We start from the raw sequence: 25,218 nt of genomic DNA on the forward strand, positions 1-25,218 counted from the left end.
AGCGATGAGCTGGTGTTCAGGACAGGACATGTGGCCCAGAGGTTTTAAAGGACGACCAGGGCTTTATTTGTGGTAGTTTTGTGAGACTAAAGGCAGATGGTGGACTAAAGCCAGCGCGACATTCACTGCTAACATAAGCTAATACATCTACATGGTTTCACTCTAAATGTGATTTAAATCAGTTAAACACTGTGTGGATGAGTAAGGCGTGTTGTGATAGAGTATAGTTGTGTGTTAGGTGTGTTAAAAGAGCGGTAGACAGGCAATATTATGTTTATATGTGTGTTTTTGTGTAGCTGGGAGCTAACGCTAGCGCTTCACGGAAGTGTCTGATAACCAGCTGCTCCCACTTACTGTCTTATGTACTTTTATTTATTTACTTTATTAATTATAAACATAACGCACGTGCGTGCTGTGTTGTGTAGCGCGTCGCAGCTAGTTTTTGTGTTGTTTTTATTTCTTATTTCTCCTTTGATATGACTTGTTTTGTGTTCGGAAGTTTGGCGTTTAAAATGTTTTAGAAATGTTTTAAATATCACTAAAGGGACAACGAAGAATTTTGTTAATATTCTTATAATATTTTTGCATTTAGTAAGTAGGACACGCCTAGAAGGAATGAAGTTACTAGAACAAAAAAGAGGCTTTAAACCTCATCATCTTGTTTGTAAACCAGTTTTATTAATCTCTAGTTCTTCAGATTTGGATCGTCATTGTCCCATTACCTTACTATAAACTGTGAAAAATACTGTTTTAAAAGGGTAATACATGTAATATTACTGTAATGTATTAAGGTTTTAAAGCTAAAAAAGCAAATGAACTATTTCACTTTTGATTATTTGTTATTCATAATTTAATTCGTCTTAATTCCTTAAAGGTTTTTTTTTTTTTTTTTTTTTTTTTTTTTTTTTATATAAATACTGTCTTAATATTTACTGTAAATGTATTTTTCTTTTTTAAGTTTCATGAGTCCAATATGTTTTTAAACAGTTTTTGGTTTGTTCAAATGTCAACTAACTGGTGTTTTAGTGTATTTTAATAACTTTTTTTAGATTTTTGAAGGTTTTAAAGACTCGTGCTGTATATTTGAACAGTATTTTTGAACTTAATGTTTGTAAGCATTTTAATGACTGAACTGTTTTTTTTTGAAACAGTGTTTTAATCTGTAAGTGTTTTGTGGCGTGGAATCGAAGAGGAGGAAGTGAGAGAGGGGGAATCATATAAGCCAGAAGGAAATGCCAATCGCCACTACTGGTCATTCAACGTCTCGAGAGCCCCGTGTCTGTTCCCCGGACCCCGTTCCCAAGCGTGCTGATTTATGCGAGGACGCAGGGGCCCAGCCAGCAGAATACAGGGGTTCGGAGGGGGGCCACAGCCTGGGCAGCACTAGACTTTCTGGAGCGCTTGAGAGCTCCTCTGCGGTGTCTCATTCCCCTCCCACTTCCCCTTTCCACCACCACCACCACCATCATCATCATCATCACCCCCATCCAGTGACTATGGAGCCCCCCAGGACTCGATCTCGCTCGCGGTCTGGATTTTACCACGGTGGATTATCTAACTCGAACGGTAATGCTGGGAGTGGCGGTGGTGCGCTAAGTCCAGCTGGAGGAATAAGCCACCACCAACAGCAGCAGCAGCAGTTCGGAGCTGCTCATGGACACACGGAAAACCTGCGCCCACCCGGGAGCATGCTTTCCCCAGGCGCCCACAGACATGCAGGGCCTGGAATGCACAGAAACTCCGGAGCAGGTAAGACGGTCTTAAACCACCAGTCTAAATTTGGGTTATGGATCTCATTTCATCTTGGAGGTGCACAATAAACATGAGTTTTCTTCTAACACTATCATGTTATCCAATATTTGGTTGTAACAGGGTTGTAACTATCCAACTGTAGTTGTATTTGACCCATCTGACAGGATATGAGGGTGAAGATATGAAGCTATAGGCTCTACCACATTCAATTAGTGTAGTGTTGTTGTATGGGATTCTGTTGGACTGGTTCAACACTTGTTTATGGGGTTTTCAGAATTGCATTTTATATGATATATACAGTGTATGTGCACACTTGTATGACACCCTCTCAATACTACCTAACACAATTACTAGTATAATTTTATCAGGGATGTAGCAAACCTTATAAAACATGTATTTATTCCTTCCTTCCTTCCTTTATTCATGTTGTGATAATCAACACTTTTTAAAATGTATATATTTTTTTAAATAGCTGAATGGGTTGAATATGAAATGGATCTCTTTTACTTTTGCATACTGTAATGCAGTAAGGCAGGGCATTTCCGTCTAAAACTAGAGGTGTTATGCCACAGTTTCTTTTTTAAAAATGGAAAGTTGCAAGCAGGCTTCATGTGAGCTCTGATCTCTTCATAAATAGAGTTAAAAGCTTTGTCAGCAGGTATGTGAAGAACTCGACAGACTTTGTGCTCTTAAGGGTAACAATTGGGCGTCTTTCCTAAAGACAGACCAAATTGCAAATTGTGCTCCTTATTTCCTCGTTAATGTTTGCACAAGTTCTGATGAGCAACACACCGATCTAAGCATTCCTATTGACTCTTAGCACTTCATGGTCCATCTTAAGCGGCAGATTTGATACTAGGGCGTAACAAATATGTGCAAAACATGCATTCATTCAATTACCCAAGCTGTGACTCTTCTCCTCTGTTTTAGATGTCTAATGTTGTTATTCTCTGGTCCAAAATAGCACAGCGCTTCACTCCACAGCATGGGACAATTGTTCCCACCGACTTTAGGGTTTAAGTTAATAATTGACCCGATCGCCCCGTCTGTCCAACGGCATCGCGGTGCTTTATGATTCCTGTTTAGCCAAATGGAAATTCCAAAATATGTGTTCAAGCCTCCGGCATCCTTATTTCCTGCTACATGATGGCCTTAATCAGCCACAGCACTTCCTTTTTGACATAGACATCAAGCTGGTGGGAGCAAATGCACACGTGCCCATGTGTTCACGCACCTAGAGTTAATGTAGCCACCGCTCGTATACTGTTACGAGACAGGAGTGGGGCTTTGATGACATACACGTAAAAAATAAATTAAGGATGCACCGATATGAAAATTTTGGCCGATACCGATAACTGATAATTCTTTATATTCGAAAGCTGATAATGGATATATATCGGCCGATAAATCTAATATAATTTGATTACAAAATAATCATTAAAAGCCATGTCCCAAGCACACAGTTAAAATGTTGTCATTATAATATTATGTAGTTTATATGACAGACTTGCACCGTACTTAACTATATTTTCCTTTTTGAAGTGATTTCAATCATATTTCAAGCAATTCTAAACCATAATGGTGGACAGTACGCATCTGAAGTGTCTCAGCTGAGGGAAATAATCCATTATTCATTGGGCCGATAATGATAACATTAAAATTTAACAAATATCGGCCGATACCGATATGGTGGCTGATATATCGTGCATCCCAAAAATAAATATATAAAAAAATGAACACATGGCCTCTATGACCATGCGTGCATGTGCGGAGGGGGGGGGGGATGTAGTATCTCAGGTGTTGCGCTTTAAGCTCAGGTGTGTTTGCCTACTGGCAGTTGCTTTTTGTGGCTGAGCTGTGCTACACACACACTTTACTAAAAAGCCCAGACTGGAAATACCTGTCTGATGGAGTGAGCGTCAAGCAACCTGCTTTGCCTGCCTGCTGCCGCCACTGCACCAACTAGACCAGCGTGTGTGTGTCTGAGCTTTGTTTGGGGCCGTTTGTCATTAGGCAAGACTTTGCTCTTTTTCTGTCCTATGATTTATCCTGATATTTAAATGCATCTCGAGGTGAGCATGTGATATTGAGTGGATGAATAATCAGAGGTGCTTTACCTGAGAGTGTATATGTGATATTGACTAGTGGGATATACAGTAGCTGTGTGTGTGTGTGATATTGACTGAGATCAGATAGGCCGCTTTGATAATGAGAGAAGCTCGGCACACTGAAATCCCTTGAGTTCAACACCATCTGCTCTCAATACAGAAGCGCCCTCTCTCTCTTTGCCTCTCCCGCTCTCATTCCTCATCCCTTTATCTCTTTTGTCCACCCGATCCCCCTTTCATTTTCTCACACTGACTTTCCCTGTCCATTTACCCTCCTGCATATTTCATCCTCTCATCGAACTCATATTTGCCTGTAAATGCACATGTATGCATAGAAGGAGGAACCATGTTAGACCTCCTGAGGCTTTTTCTGCTGTTGGTGTTTGGTATTATCCTCAGCACTGTGCGGAGAGGGAGAAAAAGGGCTATCAGGTCCCATAAAATCAATAGAGAAACGGATTTCTGGTGGGCCTGTGTGCTCGTGAGCGTCTGTGTTTGAGAATGCACTCGTGTGTGTGTACATGTGGACAGTTCAAGATCATTTCAAGGGTGTAGAATCCCCCCTGGGGCCGGTCCAGACCAAGCTCAGTTCTGCTGACTCTTAACAGAAATGCAGAGAATGTGTTAGAGGTGATCAAATGGATTAAGGATATAAGGGATCGTTTACACGACACTAAAAAATGTGTTTTTTGCTGTTCATTTACACGACAAAGGCGTTTTGGGGGCCTGAAAATGCAAACTTTTGAAAACTGGTTTCAAAGTGCAAGTTTTTGAAAAACGACGTCTCCGTGTAAACTACAAAATTTGGGAAATTGTGAAAATGGTGACGTCATGCACATTACGTGTTCAGTCTGTAGGCGTGTAGTGTTTCTTTACAAAGTGACACCGCCAACTACTGGCCTGGCATGCGTAATACAGTGTTTTTAATCGTTTTGCGGATCTGTGTGAATGGGGACCGTTCTGACAAAGTTGTCATCTGTATGCGAAAAATGCAAAAAAAAATCTGTTTTTAGTACATCGTTGTCGTGGAAACATGCCCTAAAGCTGTTCTTTCAACCTCTTCCAATTGAAGATTAATGTTTCTTATTTTCTAATGTTGAAGAACAGACGCACACAATTTGGTTTCCACAGAATTGGGGTGTCTGTCATTCATTCAAATTAGTGTTTGCTGCAATGCCATAGAACCATCATTTTGGGTTCCCACAAAATAGCCTTTGAGTGAACAGTTCTTACAAGAACCACTTTTTTCTTAAATCGTTCTCTTAATAGCAAGATTTCAGCAAGATTTTTTGAGGAGGGAAAAAAAACTATTGTCAGTAGCATACAGATGTATGAAGCACACAAAAGTCACTTTCAAATCAAGCAGCTTTCTGTTGGTCAGCATAGTGAATTTACATGTCCAGCTTGAACATGAGCGAAGTCTTGTAAATTGTTCAAAGGGAGGGAGAACTTGGGTGGGAAAGTGATGTGAGGTGACATTAGAGTCATAACATGGCATTTGACTCAATCTTTTTAAATGGGTAGAAAAATTAAACTGGCACAATTGGTGTATTAGGGTGTTTTCAGTTCTATAGTTTGTTTGCTTTGTTTTAAAATGGGGCCTAACTCACTGTGAAACTGTGTGCTGCCCCACAGATTTGGTCTCCAAATGTCCATCAACTTATCAACACATTTCAACCTCAGACATTTTTCAACCTTCAAGGCGGTCTCATTCTGGTTGTTTCAGTGCAGATCCGAGTGCAGTCGGTTCATTTAAGCATATATGAACATGACAAACGTAAAAAGATATTGCACCAGCTTTTGAATCAAATGCTCCAAATGAACTTGTGTGGAAAAAAAACAAAACATAAGGTGAACTTACTCTTAATATGAACACATATTTCCACCCCCCAAAAAACCAAGCAAAATACCAAAACCACTGTAATTTATGTAACTTGAGTTAAAAAAAAAACAATTAAACAAAAATGTCTATATTATATGTATTTTTGAAGTTATAATTCAAATTAATTAATTTTTTTTAACGTGAATTTAAGCAGTTTTCCAATGAATCAGACTTCCCAACATGTTTAAAGGGTGTGAATATAGACTGTAAGTTGTTTTTAAAATTATTTTTAGTTCTTTTTTACTTTATTTTTTAGTCTTATTTTATTTTATTTTATTTGCTATCCTACAGTGGCAGTGGTTGAACTGTTGATGACTATTGTTCGTGGGAATCTGCCAAGTTGAAGTTGGAGAGTGTCACAGTGTTTTAGAGCTAGACATAATCTTATAGTGTCTCAACTTCTGTGAATACAAAGGATGCACTTAAGATGGTCGTGCCTTGTTTATCAGGCTTCATGACTCTCATTTAAGGATGACCAAGCTTGTATTATGAGGGCCCAGCTGGTCCCCAGGGCTAGTGTGGGTTGTTTTGTGAGTCCATTCCCAGGTTTTAGGCTTGTGGTCTGATCTGTAGTAGAACAACAGCTCTCTTTTAGCACACTCGGCTCTATGAGACACTTGGGCCTAAATCAGAACATTGCAGAACTCCACTTAACATGAAGACAACTGTTGCTGCGTGCTCAAAATCAAGCCGGTGTCCCTGAAGGACTCTTCAGTTTTCACCTTGAGTAGATCTGCGTCTCTCGCGTGCGCACACATACGCGAGGCGGGCTGTTCAGCAGGCAAGGTGCAGCACGGGAGATGAGCGCTGGGCTTTGTAGTGTCAGTAAGCTGTTTTAATTGGACTACGCTCCTGATCATTATTTAAACCAGTAGCGCAGTTTGAGCATTAGCACAAGCCCTCATCCCTACCTCTCAATAAACCATTCAGAAAGCACGGCCATTTCCTTTCAGCCCAGGAACAGAGGAACAGGGACGAGTGTTAAAAGGAAGGCTGGAGGTTTTCTCCTCTCCTCTACTGCACTGACCTGGCACCATCTTCAGAGAGAAGTGAGAGCGGACAAAAAAGCAGAACAGACGCTCAGAAGTGCTTACAGGTGCCAGGTGTGTTGAAAGAGAAAAGGATGAAGGTGGAAAGAGGGAGAGGATGGGTTTGCGGTTGAAATAAATCACATGATTGAATATTATAAGCCCCTTTTAGACTGTAATTTATGATATTAGCCTTTATATGATGACGTGTGTGACTACACACACACACATACTGTCCTCACCACAGCAGTAAGAAGCTTGTTTCATCACTTCTATGAAATATGGGTGTGAATTCAGCTGGAATTTGGCTGGATTTAGGCTGTACAGACAGCCAGCTGTCAGAAAGCCAAGCATTTTGTATGTGAGAGCATTCACTTATTTTCTTGAAGTCAAAACTCAGCTAGATGTTATAAAACTGGTCCTAAATGGTTATTGGTCATTACAGGGTTCCAGTTGCGTGAAAATACATTAGTGAACCACCAAGACAAGGACAATGAATATTGATGTGTCAAGGACTACACACACACACACACACACACACACACACACACACACACACACACACACACACACACACACACACATAATATATATATATATATATATATATATATATATATATATATATATATATATATATATATATTTTTTTTTTTTTTTTTTATATATAAATAAATTTTTTTTTTTTTGCAGTTAGTGTTGTCAAAGGTACCGACTTCGATACCATGTTGGTACTGAAATTTTAAAAATGTGACGCTTTGAGTGCTGTTGAGCGGATTCGTAAACACCTCTGATTGGCCATTGTGTTCACACGCTCATCAGATATGTATGTGATTGGCTACAATGATCAGCGCTTCAAAAACATGTTGTAAATAGGCATCAATGACGCTCTTCACCGAACGCTTACACAGACACACACAGGAGCTTTTGAAAGCAGGCGTCTATCAACGAACTGGTCCCGCTTTCAAAATGCTTCCAAAATCAAATGCTCCTGTGCGTTGATCATTGTAGCCAATCACAGACATTTATGTTGAGCGCATGAACACAATTGCCAGTTAGAGGTGTTTACGAATCCACTCAACAGCACTCAGATTTTTCAAATTTCCTTTTGACAGCACTACTAGCAATATATTTCAAAATATTGGATAATTGGTTTAAGATTTGCTCAGTTTGGTGTTTTTTACAGTTTGATGTTTTTATAATTTTGCATATTATAGTCAGAAGTAAAATGATAGTCTCTTGCTTGAATGAATGGTACTACTGTCCATTCATGCAATCAGTAGCGTCTCAAGCTTTGAGCTATAGATGGACAGGAGTTGTGTTTTCTTCATCACATGTGTAGTCAGATGGATATGAGGGAACCCATGGGGTAGGGAAAGATGAATGACTGAACCTGGTCAGGGCCATAAAGCTCTCATACACATTCTTATTGTGTTACTCTTTGAAAAACTTACTCTCACACTCCATTTTCATAACAAAAGAGTCTGTTTGTTTTGGCTGCTTTTGTCCGTCTCCAGGCAACCTCTCCAACAGTTCCGTTTTGAGTACTCTACTCGCCACTTTGTATCTGGACGTGAGTATCGACCGGCAGGCCTGTGCTAACTGACCGGTCAGCAAACCTATAGTCAGTTAATGCTAGAGATGAGAATTTTGACTTTACTTAATGATTCTGTTAACGAATCATTTAGTCAAATTGTTTGTGAATAAGAACAGCATTTCCCTTGCTCTTTTGAAATAAGTTTGATGAACTATGCATAAGATCCCGCTCTAGTCCACCCAGATGGTTTCTGCACATAAACTGCAGAAATGGGTCATTGAAAAGTCATCAGTCGCAACCATTAGCATCAAGGCGCATTTAGCAATTAATATTGAGCAAGTTCAGCATGAATTACAGCAGCATGCACAGGTTACCCAATCATAAGACCTATTCGCATGTAGCAGATGTTAAAGGTACAGTAGGAAAAAATGGCTTGTTTAATCAAAGTCAAAGAGTGGGTTAAAATGGTCACACTTAAATTACGACTTTTTCTGAACTTTTGGACTGCCAGCATTTTTCTAGAAATTGCCTTTTTTTTTTTTTCTTAAATATTGTCATTTAAAGTGGACTGAATTCTAAAATTTCTTTGGAAGAAAATTCACCAAAAAAGTAAACACCTGCTTGATTTGGGTCATGAGCCAAATGCAGCATTGTCTTAAGCTGACCAGCTTAACTGGAGTTATCTGAAGTTTGCCAATGATCAACCAATGTTTCCTCTACTGCGGTATATTCTTATGGTCATTAACTATATACATACCGATCAGGCATAACATTATGATTACCTTCCTAATATTGTGTTGGTCCCCCTTTTGCTGCCAAAACAGCCCTGACCCTGTCGAGGCATGGACTCCACTGGACCCCTGAAGGTGCGCTGTGGTATCTGGCTCCAAGATGTTAGCAGCAGATCTTTTAAGTCCTGTAAGTTGCGAGGTGGAGCCTCCATGGATCGGACTTGTTTGTTCAGCTCATCCCACAGATGATCTATTGGACTGAGATGACTGAGGGGAATTTGGAGGCCAAGTCAACACCTCAGACTTGTTGTGCTCCACAAACCATTCCTGAAACATTTTTGCTTTGTTGCAGGGCGCATTATCCTGCTGAAAGAGACCACAACCACCAGGGAATAGCATTTCCATGAAAGGGTGTACATGGTCTGCAGCAATGCTTAGGTAATAGGTACGTGTCAAAGTAACATCCACATGGATGGCAGGACCCAAGGTTTCCCAGCAGAACATTGTCCAAAGCATCACACTGCCTCTGCTGGCTTGCGTTTTTCCCATAGTGCATCCTGGTGCCATGTGTTCCCCAGGTAAGCGACGCACACGCACCCAGCCATCCATGTGATGTAAAAAATTTGATTCATCAGACCAGGCCACCTTCTTCCATTGCTCTGTGGTCTAGTTCTGATGCTCATGTGCCCACTGTTGGCGCTTTCGGAGGTGGACAGGGGTCAGCATGGGCACCCTGACTGGTCTGCGGCTATGCAGCCCCATACGCAACAAACTGAGATGCCAGAACCAGCATTAACTTCTTGAGCAATCTGAGCTACATTAGCTCGTCTGTTGGATCGGACCACACGGGCCAGCCTTCGATCCCCACGTGCATCAATGAGCCTTGGCCGCCCATGACCTATGTCGCTGGTTCGCCACTGTTCCTTCCTTGGACCACTTTTGATAGATACTGACCACTGCAGACCGGAAACACCCCACAAGAGCTGCGGTTTTGAAGATGCTCTGACCCACTTGCTGCCTAATATATCCTACCCACTAACAGGTGCCATGATGAAGAGATATTCAGTGATATTCACTTTACCTGTCAGTGGTCATAATGTTATGCCTGATCGGTGTATAATTATTATTTTTTTTGGTTGTGATGGTTTCTTCAAGACTTTGAGACTTTTTTTTTTTTTTTTTTTTTTATAAAATTGAAAGTAACACCAGAAGTCCTTGCGCTGCATAGTTTCTGTGTCCGTTGTCTGTAAATAAAGTCAATCCTGACTTTTGATCCATTGTCATTACTGAATAGGTGCAAATCAGGACTTGACTCCATACTCGATTTGCCCAGTGTTCATCAGAGTAGAATCCACTTGGGAGCAAATGGCATTGTGGTACACTCCATTCCCGTGCCTGTCTTTATAGGAGCTCCATCCTGTGCTTGGGTCTTTGTGTTTGTTGGAGACCAAAGCATAAGTGTGGCTTCCCTCAAACCGCATTGACCTCTCGTCTATGTGTAAATCTCACATCTGACGTCAGTCTTTACCAAGATTCAACTTTAGTCCCAGCCCAGCGTCACTCTATAGAGCCTATTACTGTAAATGGGATTTGAGCCAGCCAAAGAGTTAAATTTGCTAGATGCTATCTTTTCCCAGGTTAACTGAGAGGCTCAGTGCAGGGGAACAGATTGGGGCTTATAATACCAGTTTTGTCACTGTCGGGCAAGCTTCAGCCATCTCTGTATGCATGTCTGAAGAAGAGAAAGACTGGGAAAAGACAGACCAAAGCAAAGCGTGTTTAAGTGGCCTGTGGAAGATTTGTTGAGAGGTTGAGAGAGGTAGACTACATATTAAGAGAGAGTGAGAGAAAGAGAGGGAGTAGATGTGTGCGTCTTTCTGGCGTCCCTTTCTTTGTGTGTTGGAGAACTGAGAGGGGTGAGAGGGAAAGCTGAACCAAGCTGAGAAACATTAGCCAAATCTTTCTCTCTCTCGCTCATGTTCTGTCACACTCTTGAACTCGCTCATTTAAACTCCTCTTACTTCCTCCCTCTCTCTCTCTCTCTCTCTCGCTCTCTCGCTCTCTCTCTCGCTCTGTTGGCTCAACTTTTCCAACTCTGACCTTCCTTCCTCCTTTTTTTTTTTTTTTTTTTTTTTTTTTTTCCTGGCTGTTTTGAAAGACAGACTGTAGCTCTCCATCTGTCCTTTTTCCTCCCAATAAAAAAATAAATAATAATAATAATTATAATTAAAATGAATAATCACAAATAATTAATTAAATATTAAATAACAATTAAATAATATTAAAACATTTTTATTAATTGAAAAAGTTGAAATAAAACAAAATAAAATATCAGTTTTAGATGGAAAAAAACCCTTAAAATTATTCAGTTAAGATATTTTTAACTGAATAATATAAATAATATTGTGTGTATATATAGTGTATAAATATTACTGAAATAACTGTTATTTACACCATTGCAATGTAATAATTTTCATTTTTAAATTGATAGCAGATATTAAAATTAATAAGGCAACATTAGTGCTGTCACCCTCTCTCTTTTGCTTTATTTTCCTTTGTCTGTTTGTGCCCCTTTTTAAATTTCTTATGCAAAGTGCTACGGCAGAAGAACTTCATGAATGTCAATGTTTTCTGGAGAGTAATGTCACTGCCCTTTTTTTTTTTTTTTTTTTTTTTTGTTGTTGTTGTTCTCTCCATAATATTCTCCATAATGTAGAAGAAGAGATATGTCTGTTTTTGTACTGTGTGGGGGGAGTGTGAGAGGATCCTGGAATCGTGTGACAGTAGAAGCCAACGATGGATAGATGGGCTCGGGAGGGAAAGGAGCAGGAATGGACAGATAAAGCTGATGCACTCTGAAGCTCAGAGAAAAATCAATAGTAGCCGAGAGGGGAAGCCTCAGTCCCCTGTATCTCTCTCTCTCTTTCTCTTCATTTTTCCTGGATCTCTTTCCTTCCCATAACATTACTCAGGACACCTCTCATTGGCCCCTTCCCCCATAATGACACAAGGGTCCCCTCTTCTCTCCTCTCGATGGTTTGTGGAGAAATGAATTCCAGAATAAATGATCTGTCTGCACCAGATGAAGGTAAAAATTGGCTTTGACAAATAAATAAACCATGTTGCAATTGCATCAAGTTACTGGCCATCTGCTGATTAAGTTGAACTGTATGATCATCTGACCCTCGCAGATGGCAGTGACATGCACAATCCAAATTGAAACCATCAAAATAAAGAAGACGTTTGTCTTGGCTTCAGTGGTAAATTTACCATCATCTAGCATGCATTGTAGCTGTTGAATATATGTGTGTGTGTGTGTAATATATATATATATATATATATATATTTATTACAGTCAAACCAAAAATTATTCAGATATTTTTGATATATTTTTACTAGTGGGTGCAGGAAACTATAGTTCATTTTTGTAAGTGAGGATAGCAAAATAAAGTAAACTGTGACATATTATACCCAAAAATTCTTCATACAGTGGACTACCAGTAAAATTGATAAAAATTTGGAACCAAAAATTATTCAGACACTTTGACCTTACCATGTTTTGCTTAAGTGTTATCTGACATAATTAAGATTCACTTTTTCTGACACAGTTTAAGAGATCTTGTCATATTTTATTACTATTTTTTTTTTTTTTTTTTAACTATAGTGAATAAACTGTATTAATGAATGAAATGTTCAAGATGTCTGAATAATATAAATATAAAATTCCCGAAGGACTGGACGAGATGAAACTGTTCTCTGCGGGTACTTGAGCACTGAATGGCCGCTGATGGCCTGGAGCTCATATTTCCAAAAGCGTCTAAACAGATTTTCAAATAGGTGCTATGTTTACATATAAATCGCACATCTGAGGTCTAAATGACTACATTCAAGAAACTCTTAAAACTACATTCTGTTACAAAATAACAATAGTATCTATAAAAAATATGGTGGGTTTGCTCGTCCACCATGACACTCGTGAGAATATATATTCTATATTTTATGATTACAAAATCACTGTTTTCTTAGTTGTTGTGACAGGTGCAGTTTCACAATAACTGTAAACTGTATTTTAATGTAATTTACACCACTGTTAAAAAGTTTGCCATTAATTTTGTAATTTGTCAGTAATTTAAAAATATTCGGCAAGGATGCGTTAAATTGATAAAAGTTTCTATTTCTTTTTCTGCTATTCTTTTGAACTTTGTTAATCAATGAATCCTGAAAAAATAGCATGGTTTTCACAAAAATATCAAGTAGCACAAACATTTTCAACATTGTTAAGAATAAGAAATGTTTCTTGAGCACCAAATCAGCATAATGAGCAAATCAGCAATATATTTATGTAAATAAATGTAATAATTTTTAATTTAGTTACATTTATTAAAATACAATTTAATAATCAATAAGAAATATTTATGGGTATCACCAAGTACCTCACATAGTTATATATCACGATTCAAGTGCATCAGGATGCATCAGTATAGTGATGATTGTGACTGAATTTGTGGCAAATGCACGATAGAGACCTGTGACTGTATTGTGTATTAGTCAGAGGTGTATAACGTTTGTTGTTCCCTCTATTGACTGTTCTTTTAAAAATGAATAGATGACTCTCTGTCCCAGTCAGTGTGTCACTGTCTTCTGCAGAGTGTGTCTTGCTTGCAGTTCAATTCAAGGTTTATTCTTGTTCTTTCCCTCTGTGGGCCTCTTTCTCTTCCTCTCTCCCTCCTTCCCCCTTCTAGCCTTTTCCTTCATTATCATCGCAAATGTGTGTGTACCGGTCATTTGGTGTCTCTTACATCATGTACCCCTTGTATCCTTCACAACATGTCATCGATGAGTTTGTCCTGTTACTGTGGACTGAAAATGCGTCAGTGTTGCCACAGTTGAACAGAACAACCACAGGAAAACTTACACACAAATGGCGCAGCCAGACTTCAGAAGGAAGGTTATGAATGATTCTGACTGAAACTGTCTTTATCTGTCCAGTTTTATTTAGCGACCTTTTATAATAGGGCTTAACATTTTGACTGGCCAGCGCAAAATATTAAGATCTATTTTAGCTATGTATATGCAAAGAAAATAAAATTTATTAGATGTTCTGATTTATTTATTTACAAAATCTGTCAAACTGGAGCAGTGAGATGCTGTGCTACAAACTTTGTAAATGCCGCACAGTTTATTGCTTTTTTTTTTCTCAGATATTTAGTTGCCCATAGTAACGGCTGGCATGACTACAGAAGGCTTTAAATATTGAGAAACTGAAATCAACATTACTCTGCAAGAAATTTGTTAGTCTGTCAGATATTTTATTATGTTTCTGTCACTAGAAACATGATTCTGTCAGCATGAAAATGTACCTTTTAGTGCAAAGACATCTCTAGTTGATGAGACTCGTCTGTCTGGTAGATTAACAATGGTTTAATTAGTAACAGTCAGGCACAGAGACAGGCCACATACACACTAAATATGAGGCTAAATATGAGTCTCACTCCTCTTCTGAGTGCAATTTTTTTTTTTTTTTTTTTTTTTTTTTTTGTACACACAAAGTTCGGGAGTGACAACCAGATTTACATTATATCCTTCTTTGGGTTATTTCAAAAACACACCTAATTTCCGTATTAAGAATGTTTTCAGATTTTCTTAATGTTTTCTATTTGCTTGGTCTTTTATTATTATTATTATTATTATTATTCTGCAGTGTACAAAGCCCCTAAAGGAACATGGTAATGGAAAAAATATGAGATGGGAGGAAAAATGTGTCAATGCTTTTGCGTTCTCTTGTAAATGTTTTACATTTCCCCCAGAAACTTTGTGTTCTCTTGCAAGATGTTTGTGTTCCCCTGAGAAACTTTGCGATCATTCTCAAAACATTTGCGTTTCTCTTTGAAACTTTGCGTTTGCTCGCAAGATGTTTGCGTTTGCTCGCAAGATGTTTGCGTTTTCCTGAGAAACTTTGCGTTCATTGTTAAAATATTTGCGTTCCCCTGAGAAACTTTGCGTTCATTGTCAAAATATTTGTGTTCCCCTGAGAAACTTTGCGTTCGTTCTCAAAATATTTGCGTTTCTCTGAGAAACTTTGCTTTTGCTCACAAGATGTTTGCATTCCCCTGAGAAACTTTGCGATCATTCTCAAAATGTTTGCGTTCCCCTGAGAATTGGTTCATTAATAAAATGTTTGCGTTCCCCTGAGAAACTTTGCATTCGTTCTCAAAATGTTTGCGTTCCCCTGAGAAACTTTGCGTTCGTTCTCAAAATATTTGCGTTCCCCTGAGAAACTTTGCGTTCATTAATAAAATGTTTGCGTTCCCCTGAGAAACTTTGCGTTCGCTCGCAAGATGTTTGCGTTCCCCTGAGAAACTTTGCGTTCATTATTAAAATGTTTGTGTTTCTCTGAGAAACTTTGCGTTCGCTCGCAAAATATTTGCGTTCCCCTGAGAAACTTTGCGTTCATTAATAAAATATTTGCGTTCCCCTGAGAAACTTTGCGTTCGCTCGCAAGATGTTTGCGTTCCCCTGAGAAACGGTTCATTAATAAAATGTTTGCGTTCCCCTGAGAAACTTTGCGTTCGTTCTCAAAATGTTTGCGTTTCTCTGAGAAATTTTACGTTTGCCCGCAAGATGTTTGCGTTTTCCTGAGAAACTTTGCGTTCATTATCAAAATATTTGCGTTCCCCTGAGAAACTTTGCGTTCACTCGCAAGATGTTTGCGTTCCCCTGAGAAACTTTGTTCGTTCTCAAAATGTTTGCGTTTTTCTGAGAAACTTTGCCTTCATTCTCAATGTTTGCATTCCCCCGAGAAACTTTGCATTCATTCGCAAGATGTTGGCATTCCCCTGAGAAACTTTGCATTCATTCTCAAAATATTTGTTCCCCCGAGAAACTTTGCCTTCATTCTCAAAATATTTACGTTCCCCTGAGAAACTTTGCGTTCATTAATAAAATGTTTGCGTTCTCTCGAGAAACTTTGCGTTTGCTCGCAAGATGTTTGCGTATTCCTGAGAAACTTTGCGTTCATTATCAAAATGTTTGCGTTTGCTCGACACAACTTTTAAGCATGCCTCCAGTTACTTTAAGACTTGTATCACACTAAAGTGTGCATCATGCTGTCCGGGATACTAAAACCCTTTCAGTAGTTAATTAATTCCCTTTAATGCACCATTGCTAAAAATATTCAAAATTTAAACTCTTGATAAACTAGTCCGTCTCAATTTGGATGGATTAATCGGTTGTTTGAGATGGTTGTTGAGTAGTTGGTTGTGAATGATATGGTTTGTGTTCGCTTGTGCGCTGTCAATATCCTCCTCATACCCAGGTTTCTCTCTCTCTCTCTCTCTCTCTCTCGCTCTCTCTCTCTCGCGCTCTCTCTCTCTCTCGCGCTCTCTCTCTCTCTCGCTCTCTCTCTCTCTCTCTCTCGCTCTCTCTCTCTCTCTCTCTCTCTCTCGCTCCTCTCTCTCTCTCTCTCGCTCCCTCTCTCTCCCTGTTATCTCGGAGTCGTCAGTCACTCCTTGCTTCACTCACTCGCTCTCTGTCATTGAGAGAAAAGAGACTAAAAAGAACTTATGGTGACAGAAAAAAATAGAAGCATGAGTTCAAATAAAAAGCTTTTTTTGTGGGCACTTCACACACTCCTCGCTCATACACACAAGCGTCCTTGTCCTTGGAGAGTTTTTTTTTTTTTTTTTTTTTTTGGAGTGTTCAAGGGTAATCCTGTGCTCGTCTGATGAAACGTTCACAGAGACACTGGAAACACGCAAACAAACACAGACAGGGAAAAAAAAAATTCGAAACACAAAAACAAAGACCCAAAGAAAACAAAAGGCTTTGGATGTGTTGTCATGAAAGCACCATACTATAATCTAGGATTAATGTATTTATCGTCTCTCTCTCACTCTCTCTCTCTCATTCCATCACAACAATAACATGTCGTCATCATCAATGGACAAACATTTACTGTAGAAACATCTAGAGCACATTTATCGTTAATTAGCAAGATTGACTCAAGTAAATACGATTTATCCTTTAAACAACAATTCTAATACAGTATTACAGGAGCTTATACTACAGCATTAAACGGTATAGAGATCATTTGGGGTGTGTGAATGTGATTATATGATGGTGATTGTGATTACATTTATTGTAATAACACACCAGGCAAGATTAAAGTAGTGCCCAGATGTCTCAACATGCTGCCGATATCCTGTAAAGCTGCTGGATCAAGAGTCTGTTTTTGGACCTGTTGAAAATGTTGACTGCCAAACATGGCATACAAGTTGTAAATAATTTTGCTGCATCGCATGATTATAGTATTATAGCTGCTTCAATACACTTGGCTGTTGAGTTAACTGTTCTTGTGCTGTCTCTAGGTGCAATGGGAGGAGTATACCACTATCATTCAGAGCATGCATGTGCAGACCCCACTGACAAGGTAAGGCATCACTACTTATAGCCGGTTACTAATGTAGACTAACAATCAGCCAAATTGACTTTTGCAGAGGATTGCAAGCTGTACACAACTGGTGTACTCTGATTCTCCAACTAGTGACTCTTTTGAGTCAGTTCTATTTAGTGGTTCAAACACATACTGCTTCTAGCTTATTGCTTATGAGATTTAAATCAGCGTAGTTCCTTACTGGTAACTGTTCATAAAACAATGTGTAGTTAAATTTTTGTCAGTAGTATTTTATAAAAAATGAGAGAAATGTTTCTTTAGAATTGGTTTTTAAAAATAACCTTAAAGGGATAGTTCACCCAAAAATTAAAATTGTGTCATCACTTACACACCCTTATGTTGTTCCAAACCTGTATGAGTATCAAAAGAAGAATGTTGGTAATCAAACAGTTGATGGTAACCATTGACTTCCATAGTATTTTTTTATTTTTATTTTTTTTATTATGGAAGTCAATGGGTACCATCAACTGTTTGATTACCAACATTCATCAAAATATCTTCTTTTGTGTTCAACAGAAGAAAGAAACTCATACAGGTTTAGAACAACATAATGGTGAGCAAGTGATAACAAAATTTTCATTTTTTTCATTTTTTTTTTTTTTTTTTTTTTTTTTTCTCGGTGAATTATCCCTTTTAAGTCCAGCTATTGGATTGCATTAATTTCTACATATTCCATTCAAAAGTTTGGGGTCAGTACATTTTTTTTTCTTTTTTTTTTTTTCTTATTACTTTTATTCAGCATGAATCTTTTAAATTGATCAAAAGTGTCAATAAATAATACAAGTTTTTAATACAAAAGGTTGTAAATGCTTTTGTTCTGTTCAATAAAGAATCCTGAAAAAATGTATCATGGTTTCTACAAAAATATTTAGCAGCACATCTGTTTTAGCATTGATAAGAAATGTTTGAGGACCAAATCAGCATGTTAGAATGATTTCTGACTGGAGTAATGGCTGCTGAAAGTTTCAACCTTAAGTAAATTGCAATGAAATGGAATATGTACTGTATTTTTGATCTTACTGACCCTAAACGTTTGAATGGTAGTGTAATATAAAGAATTATTGATATATTATGAATGAATATGAACAGTGAACAATTTCAAAAAACAGTGCATTGTTTTGATGGCACAGAACTATTTTTTGGGGAAATCAACTTAAAAATGGATTGCTTATGGACTAAATATTGCTAATATTTTTGTCATTATACACTTGCTTTGAGTGTCCAAATACATTTTGGGGTCACTGTATGTGGCTTATTTTGTACCAAGACTATTGCTGGTTTTTCATCTTCAGAAACTCAATATCATAAATCTGTAACCAACATACACATTCAAAGAACTGTTCTGGTACATGTGTTTGGGAAATATGGTGTTCTGTCATTGCTGGCCTTTTAAAATCAAGAGCGAGAGGGAGGGTAGACGGTGCAAAAAAACAAAAGGCAGTTCCTGCTCAGTTTTTACTCCACGGTGTTTACAGTCAAAGGGAGGAGGAGGGCTAGCTGACTGCAGCTCTGTGATTGGCCGAAATGGCCTCTGGGGGCGGACCCGGCCCTGTGAGGGAGGGAAAGGGGGAGGGGGAGGAATGCGAGCGGGCGGCGGGAGAGGAAGAAGGGATGATGTGAGAGAGGGAGGAAGAGGAAAGCATGGAAAGGGGGAGCGGGGGCACTAATGATTTCACCTCCAGCTGTGGGACACGGAGAGAGGGGAACAGTGGCTGTCGAAATGGATGGCTGTCGAAATGAAGGGAGTGGAAAAAGACCGATGGGGCTATGTTGGTGCGAGCGAGAGACTGAGTTATGGCCGAATGAAACTAAGGGAATGTAGTCTGTTTTTTCTGAGAGGATTTTGCCCCATAAAAAAACTTTAATGCTTTTGCTGCTTTAGCTCTTAGTGGCAGAAAAGAAACCAGGCCAACAGCCCTTACTGTTTCCTGTTTTTTGACAAATGTGTGTGTGTGTGTGAGAGAGAGAGACACAGCACAACCACACACACGCGCGCACACACACAACAGAACAGAATAGAGTGTTTGGGCCCGTGGGTAACTGCGTCTCATCCTGTGTGTGCTGACTGTTCAGAACTAAACAAAGCATATTTGGGGTGTGTGGAGCCGTTTTGAAAGCTTTGTGCTCGCTGCTGGCCGTCTATATGAACAGCAGAACGGGACGTGTTGGCTCTTGGGAGGTCCTGAATATAGAGTGCTGAAACTGAGACGTGTGTGAGAGTGTGTGTGTCCATTCCTAGGCTTCCGCACAGGCAGAAACAAGCTCTCTATGGTGTAGAATGTAGAGGCGGCCTCAAATGGGTTTGCCTGTCAGAGGGAGGAAAAGAGGGAGGAGAAATGAAAGGCTGGAAAATAATGAGACGGAGGAGGAGATGAGGGGGACCCGCTTATTCTGAGCACTTTCATAAAGTCCCAGCGTTTGAAGAGCAGTCACCCAGCGCAAGGACTCTATAGACTCAGCCTATTAAATATTAAAGTATTACACTGAAACAGAAGCACATTGTGGATTCTCACATCAAAGCAGTGCTTCGGTTAGGCATGTGAGGATGTGGAATCTCCTGCTGATTGTTGTTTCGGGAGGTTGGAAAATGTGGCATCTCGTGATGCCTAGCAAAGTAGTGCAGATCAGTACTTTCATATTTCCCTTCCAGATGCATCTGTTATTTGAGAGCATGTAAATGTTCTATCTATGATTGCACCACTATTATACTAGTATTGTTAATGGGATGGGATGGGTCCCAATGGCTTAACCTTAATAACAACAACAACAACAACAACAACAACAACAATAATAATAACAATAAAAATATATATATATATTTTTTTTTATTTAGTCAGCTGTTGATGACTAGTCAACCATTGTGACCCACCCCTGCCCAATTGTATGTGTTCATATTTTTACTGGACATTGTCCAACAATTTTTTATTTGATTAAACCTTGGGAATTTTTAGCGGTTAAAAACGGTATTTACCAGTTAAGGGAAATAGTACTGAATTTGTATTGTAGCAGTTTTGTGACTAAAAACATTGCATTCAGATGGGGTTTAGTGTAGTGGTTAAAGATCTGAGCTGGTAAAAGAGAAGTCCCTGAATAACCACCATTGTACCCTTCTGCAAGGCATTTAACCCCAGATTTCTAAGTGTACTGTTTGTCACTTTGGTTAAAATCACTAGGGACACATCAGTACCTTAAGACTGAGAAGTACCAACTTTTAGTTTATATATTGTTTTTCTTTCACTTGCACTTGGTGGTCATCTTGCTTTATAGCAACTTTATGAATTGTGACACTTAGTTGATGCCATAGTTAATGTTGTCATCCGAGAGAGGGAGTTCCCTATGCTTGCAACACACAAACTGTTAGCTTGCTTTATTCTTGTTCACATCGGTCCACAGAAAATTTGTTCCATATCACTTGGATTCTGTCCTTCAGAAGATTTCTGTGGAATTCTGGATGTAAATGTCCAACCTCTATTATGATAAAGGCTTGGCTAATGAATATTATTTCAATCACACTTCTTGGTGGCCTTCCTTAAGTATCCTGTCACAGATCATAATTAATAATTCCAGTAGGAGTAGGAGTAGGAGTAGGAGTAGTAGTAGTAGGAGTAGAAATCAGCATCATAAATTATGTCATGTGGACTATAAAATAATAATAAAAATACCACAAAATGTTGGGCCAAATTTGAGCACTACAAACTAGCAAAGTAAACTTGGGCTGCATCCGAAAGCTGAAAAATGCTGTCTTCGGAGGATGCATTCCAAGGTAGCTTCACTTCCTGTCTCCTGAGATACCTTCATCTGGTCAATTTTTGAAGGCAGCATACATGTAACCTTCACTGCCTTTGATATCCCACAATCCTGTGCGTTCCATTCCGTGCAATTTGAGCTAAAAAATAAAGATGGCGTCTGAAAGCTGCGGTACATTTTTGACCAACGTTTTCCACTTTTGATGTTATTTCTAGCATGTAATTACTATTATAGTGCTTGATTATCACCAAAGCTCACTCTTTGTTGTAGATAATTAAACAGTTACGCTGCCTTAGAAGCCTATCTAAAATCATTTTCCTGAGGTACCTTCGTGCTGCCTGCTAAGTCACTGTCTGACAAGGCAACAAGTCAGCTCCCAAAGCTTTCAGACGGAGCCCTGGAGTTTTTCAACTCGGCATTTCAAATCTGAAGTCAAATCATTTTCTCCAAATCGTTCAGTACTACTAGTATAAGCTATTGTCCAATCATACATGTTCATTTTTAGTGGCGTAGTCGAGTTAGCTGGCCGTTGAGTTAATCAGCTTTTACATAAATGCTCCTCAAACATAGAATTGTTAAGTTGAATTGGTATTGGTATCAGAACCAGAATCTGTAAATCCCTTATGATTCCCAGCCCTAGTTATCCACTGTAGTGCTGACTGCTCTCAGATCGCACGGATATAGTGGCTGGGTGTTCAGCACTTTGCCAAGCTCCCTCACAATAGCAGTGGTTATTCCCTGTAGATAGTGTGGCCCCCCAGGCAGAGAGGGCTTGGTATTTGTTGAGCATGTGATGGCGGGTCCTGGAGCTGTAGTTTTTAAGCAGGATGTTGAGCTCTCTCGTACTCGTGTGGCACTAAGGACTATTTTATGCTCTGCTACAATGAATAATGTCAAAATGTGAGACCACTGAGTATGTTAAAAGTTTTTGCTAATCTTCTCCTAACATGTTAATCCGCATGCATGTTCAGATTTTGTTCTCCGTACCCCTCACCCAACCGTCTCCACCGAACACGGATGTACGACCCCATTAATGTTTCATACTAATGGACCTGTCTGACTGGGTTTTGGACAGATGTGTGTGTCTGTATGTGTTTGTGTCATGCATCTTGGTTGCGGTCTGGCTTTGTCCTGAAGTACTGGTGTGATCCTGTGCCTTTACGTGCATTTGTGCATTTTTGTTTTTCCTTAAATGCTTTGTAATTTGCGTATGTATGTAGGTGTGTTTACTTAGCTGTAAGTTGAGGACAAACAGCCTTTAGGGTCACTTGACAAATTTCCTTATTTGGGATTTTTTTTTTTTTTTTTTTTTTTAAATAAATCTACATTGTCATCAAAATATATCACACACACACACATACATACGTGTGTATGACTAGTTATAATTATAACAAGTTATATAATGCAATAAATGTAATGCTATATATAATAATTATAATATTAGGGTTAGTCTATAGTAATTATGACTAATTATAATAAGTTCATATAATATATGATATATATAATACACTTTTAATATATATAATAATTATAATGTTTAATTGTAACTACAGTGTAATATTATTTAAGTTATATTAGGGTTAATCTATAATAACACTATTATTATTATTATTATTATTATTATTATTATGTAAATGAGACTGTTTTAATAATAATATCAAAATAACATTTATTTTATTGTATTTATATATGATCCCTGTTCCCTATATGTTAAAATGTTCCATGGTCTTTGTATTATCATACCAGCAATAATATATAACACATTATATGTTGAATATTTAACATTTAAATGACTGGTTTAGGATAGTTTGAGTATAGTGTCCATCCGTGTGTGCTGACAGTTACTGTTTTCGGGTGGTTGTTTAAATGTCCTGAGGCTGTGTTCCAGGCGCTGTTCATAGTTCATCATTTTCAGTCCTGCACTTTCCCCCTCTCAGCCCCACCCTGCTGCCCCCTGAGGCATCACTCCTGTCCTCCCCCCATCTCTGCCTCCCGTCCATCCATCCACTCCCCCCCCCCTCCTCCTCCAGTTCCAGTTTCTCATCCTTCCCTTCACCTTCCTCTCCCTTGACCTCCTCTCATGGCTCTGAAGAAACTGAAGGTCTGAGGGAAGACTAGTAGGAGTTTTGTCTGAACTCATATGTGTGAAATGAACTGAATGCATTAGCTATGAAAAAAGTTAATTGACAGCCCTGACATACATGCATAACATGGTACTATATTTATTTGTTTATTTATTTTATTTATTTATTTATTTATTTATTGTCTTTTGAAGAACTATATTCCATGTACAAAATCCTCAAGTCCGAGAATCACACTTTCATAAAAGTAATGGCCAGCTGTGTAATTGTTGCGACTGTTTCTTATGAAGTCATTTTAAGTGTAGTCACACCACAGTGGAAAGAACCAGAATGTTCATTATAAAGTTGTCATACAGGCCGACAGTGTGACCATATGGCCGTCAGAACAGGAGAGGCATTTCAACACGCTTGTAGTTTTAATATCCAATTTTAGAACAAGGCTGTTAAAACTTCCATAGCTGTGCTGAAAATGACATCTTCAACTTTCCAAGGCCCTGGTCTAGTAAATCACTGTGTCCGTATATAAAATGAATTTCCCATGAAGAATTCAGAACGGCGGGATGGTTGGCTTGTTTTTTGGTTTCAGTGATTTGATCGTTCTGGGTGTATTGTACAGTACCATCGGAATCTAGTAAAGTTTTTGGAAGGCAGTTTTGATTATTTCTGTTTGTAGTATGAATGTGGTGAGAAAACAGTTTATGTTTCTTGTCCACTATTCAATGGTTATTCATTTTTAGTTGATAATTTAAAATAATTAAGCTAACAAAGTTAAAGTATAACTTGTGAGATTTAAATATCAACACTATTAAAACACCCAGACTCTTGTTTATCAGTCAGTGATGAATAAAGTTCTATTTGACATCTAATTTATTTATAAATTAAAAAAAAATTTTTAAATAAAAACTTGATTTATATTCTACCATTCAAAAATATGTGGTCAATAAGATTTTAGAGGATGCATTTATTTGATCAAAAATACAGTACATTTTCAGTGAATTTTTAACAGCCATTACCAAAATTTGATGCTCAAGAAACATTTCTTATTATTATCAAGGTTGAAACAGCTGCTTAATATTTTGGTGGAATCTGTGATCCTTTTTTCAGGATTCTTTGATATATACTTCAAAAGAACAGCATTTATTTAAAATATACATTTTTTTTTTTTTTTTTGTAACATTATAAATGTCTTTACCTGTCACCTTTGATTAATTTAATGCATCTTTGCTGAATAAAATTGTTAATTTCTTAAAAAAAACAGAATGTACAAAATATCGCCATCTTTATATTATTATTATGTTTTATTTTATTTTTTTGTACGCAACCTAATGAAGCATGATCAATAATAAAAAAAGATATCCCTCATTAATCTTTTAATATTTACCTTTTATTTAATATTGTCAGAGACATGGCTTAGCAGTTCTGGTACTCGTGGCACGTCATTTCTGGGATAGTATAGATTAGATGGGAAATGAAGTTGCAAAAGACCATGTTAATTTTAAACAGGTATATAGTCAAATTTTGTGTGTGAGAGTGTGTGTGTACACTGCATACTCTAGGTTGATGTCATTGTTTTGAACGGGATCAGGCAGCTGATTCAGACGTTGCTTTACAAGGTCTCACCTCTTACACGGAGAGATGTAAAGGAGTGTCTGCTGGAGGTCTACGCAGATCGAAGTGACAATTTTACTTCATGGAAAATGGGGGGGGGGGGGGGGGGGAATATATGGTGTATCTGTTTCAAGAGACATTCAAACAAACCTGACTCAAATCCAAAAGCAGATAAGACTAGCCTACTCCCCAGCTGTTTCCTGTTACTGATTTCTCTCTCTGTCTCTCACTCACACACACACACACACACACACACACACACACACACACACACACACACACACACACACAC

General features: G+C 38.4%; 1 protein-coding gene across 2 annotated transcripts in view; it reads left to right on the forward strand.

Moving 5' to 3' along the window:
• The window catches only part of rnf38 (ring finger protein 38), a 36,040-nt gene that overhangs the window by 536 nt on the left and 10,286 nt on the right, over nucleotides 1-25,218 (forward strand). For both annotated transcript variants that reach the window (XM_051892039.1, XM_051892050.1), the window contains exons 2-3: nucleotides 1,152-1,749; nucleotides 17,405-17,466. In XM_051892039.1, coding sequence (XP_051747999.1) covers nucleotides 1,233-1,749; nucleotides 17,405-17,466 — 579 coding nt within the window. In that variant the 5' untranslated portion in view covers nucleotides 1,152-1,232. The remainder of the gene's footprint in view (nucleotides 1-1,151; nucleotides 1,750-17,404; nucleotides 17,467-25,218) is intronic.

Source organism: Ctenopharyngodon idella, chromosome 1, assembly GCF_019924925.1.
Source record: "Ctenopharyngodon idella isolate HZGC_01 chromosome 1, HZGC01, whole genome shotgun sequence".
Taxonomy (NCBI): domain Eukaryota; kingdom Metazoa; phylum Chordata; class Actinopteri; order Cypriniformes; family Xenocyprididae; genus Ctenopharyngodon; species Ctenopharyngodon idella.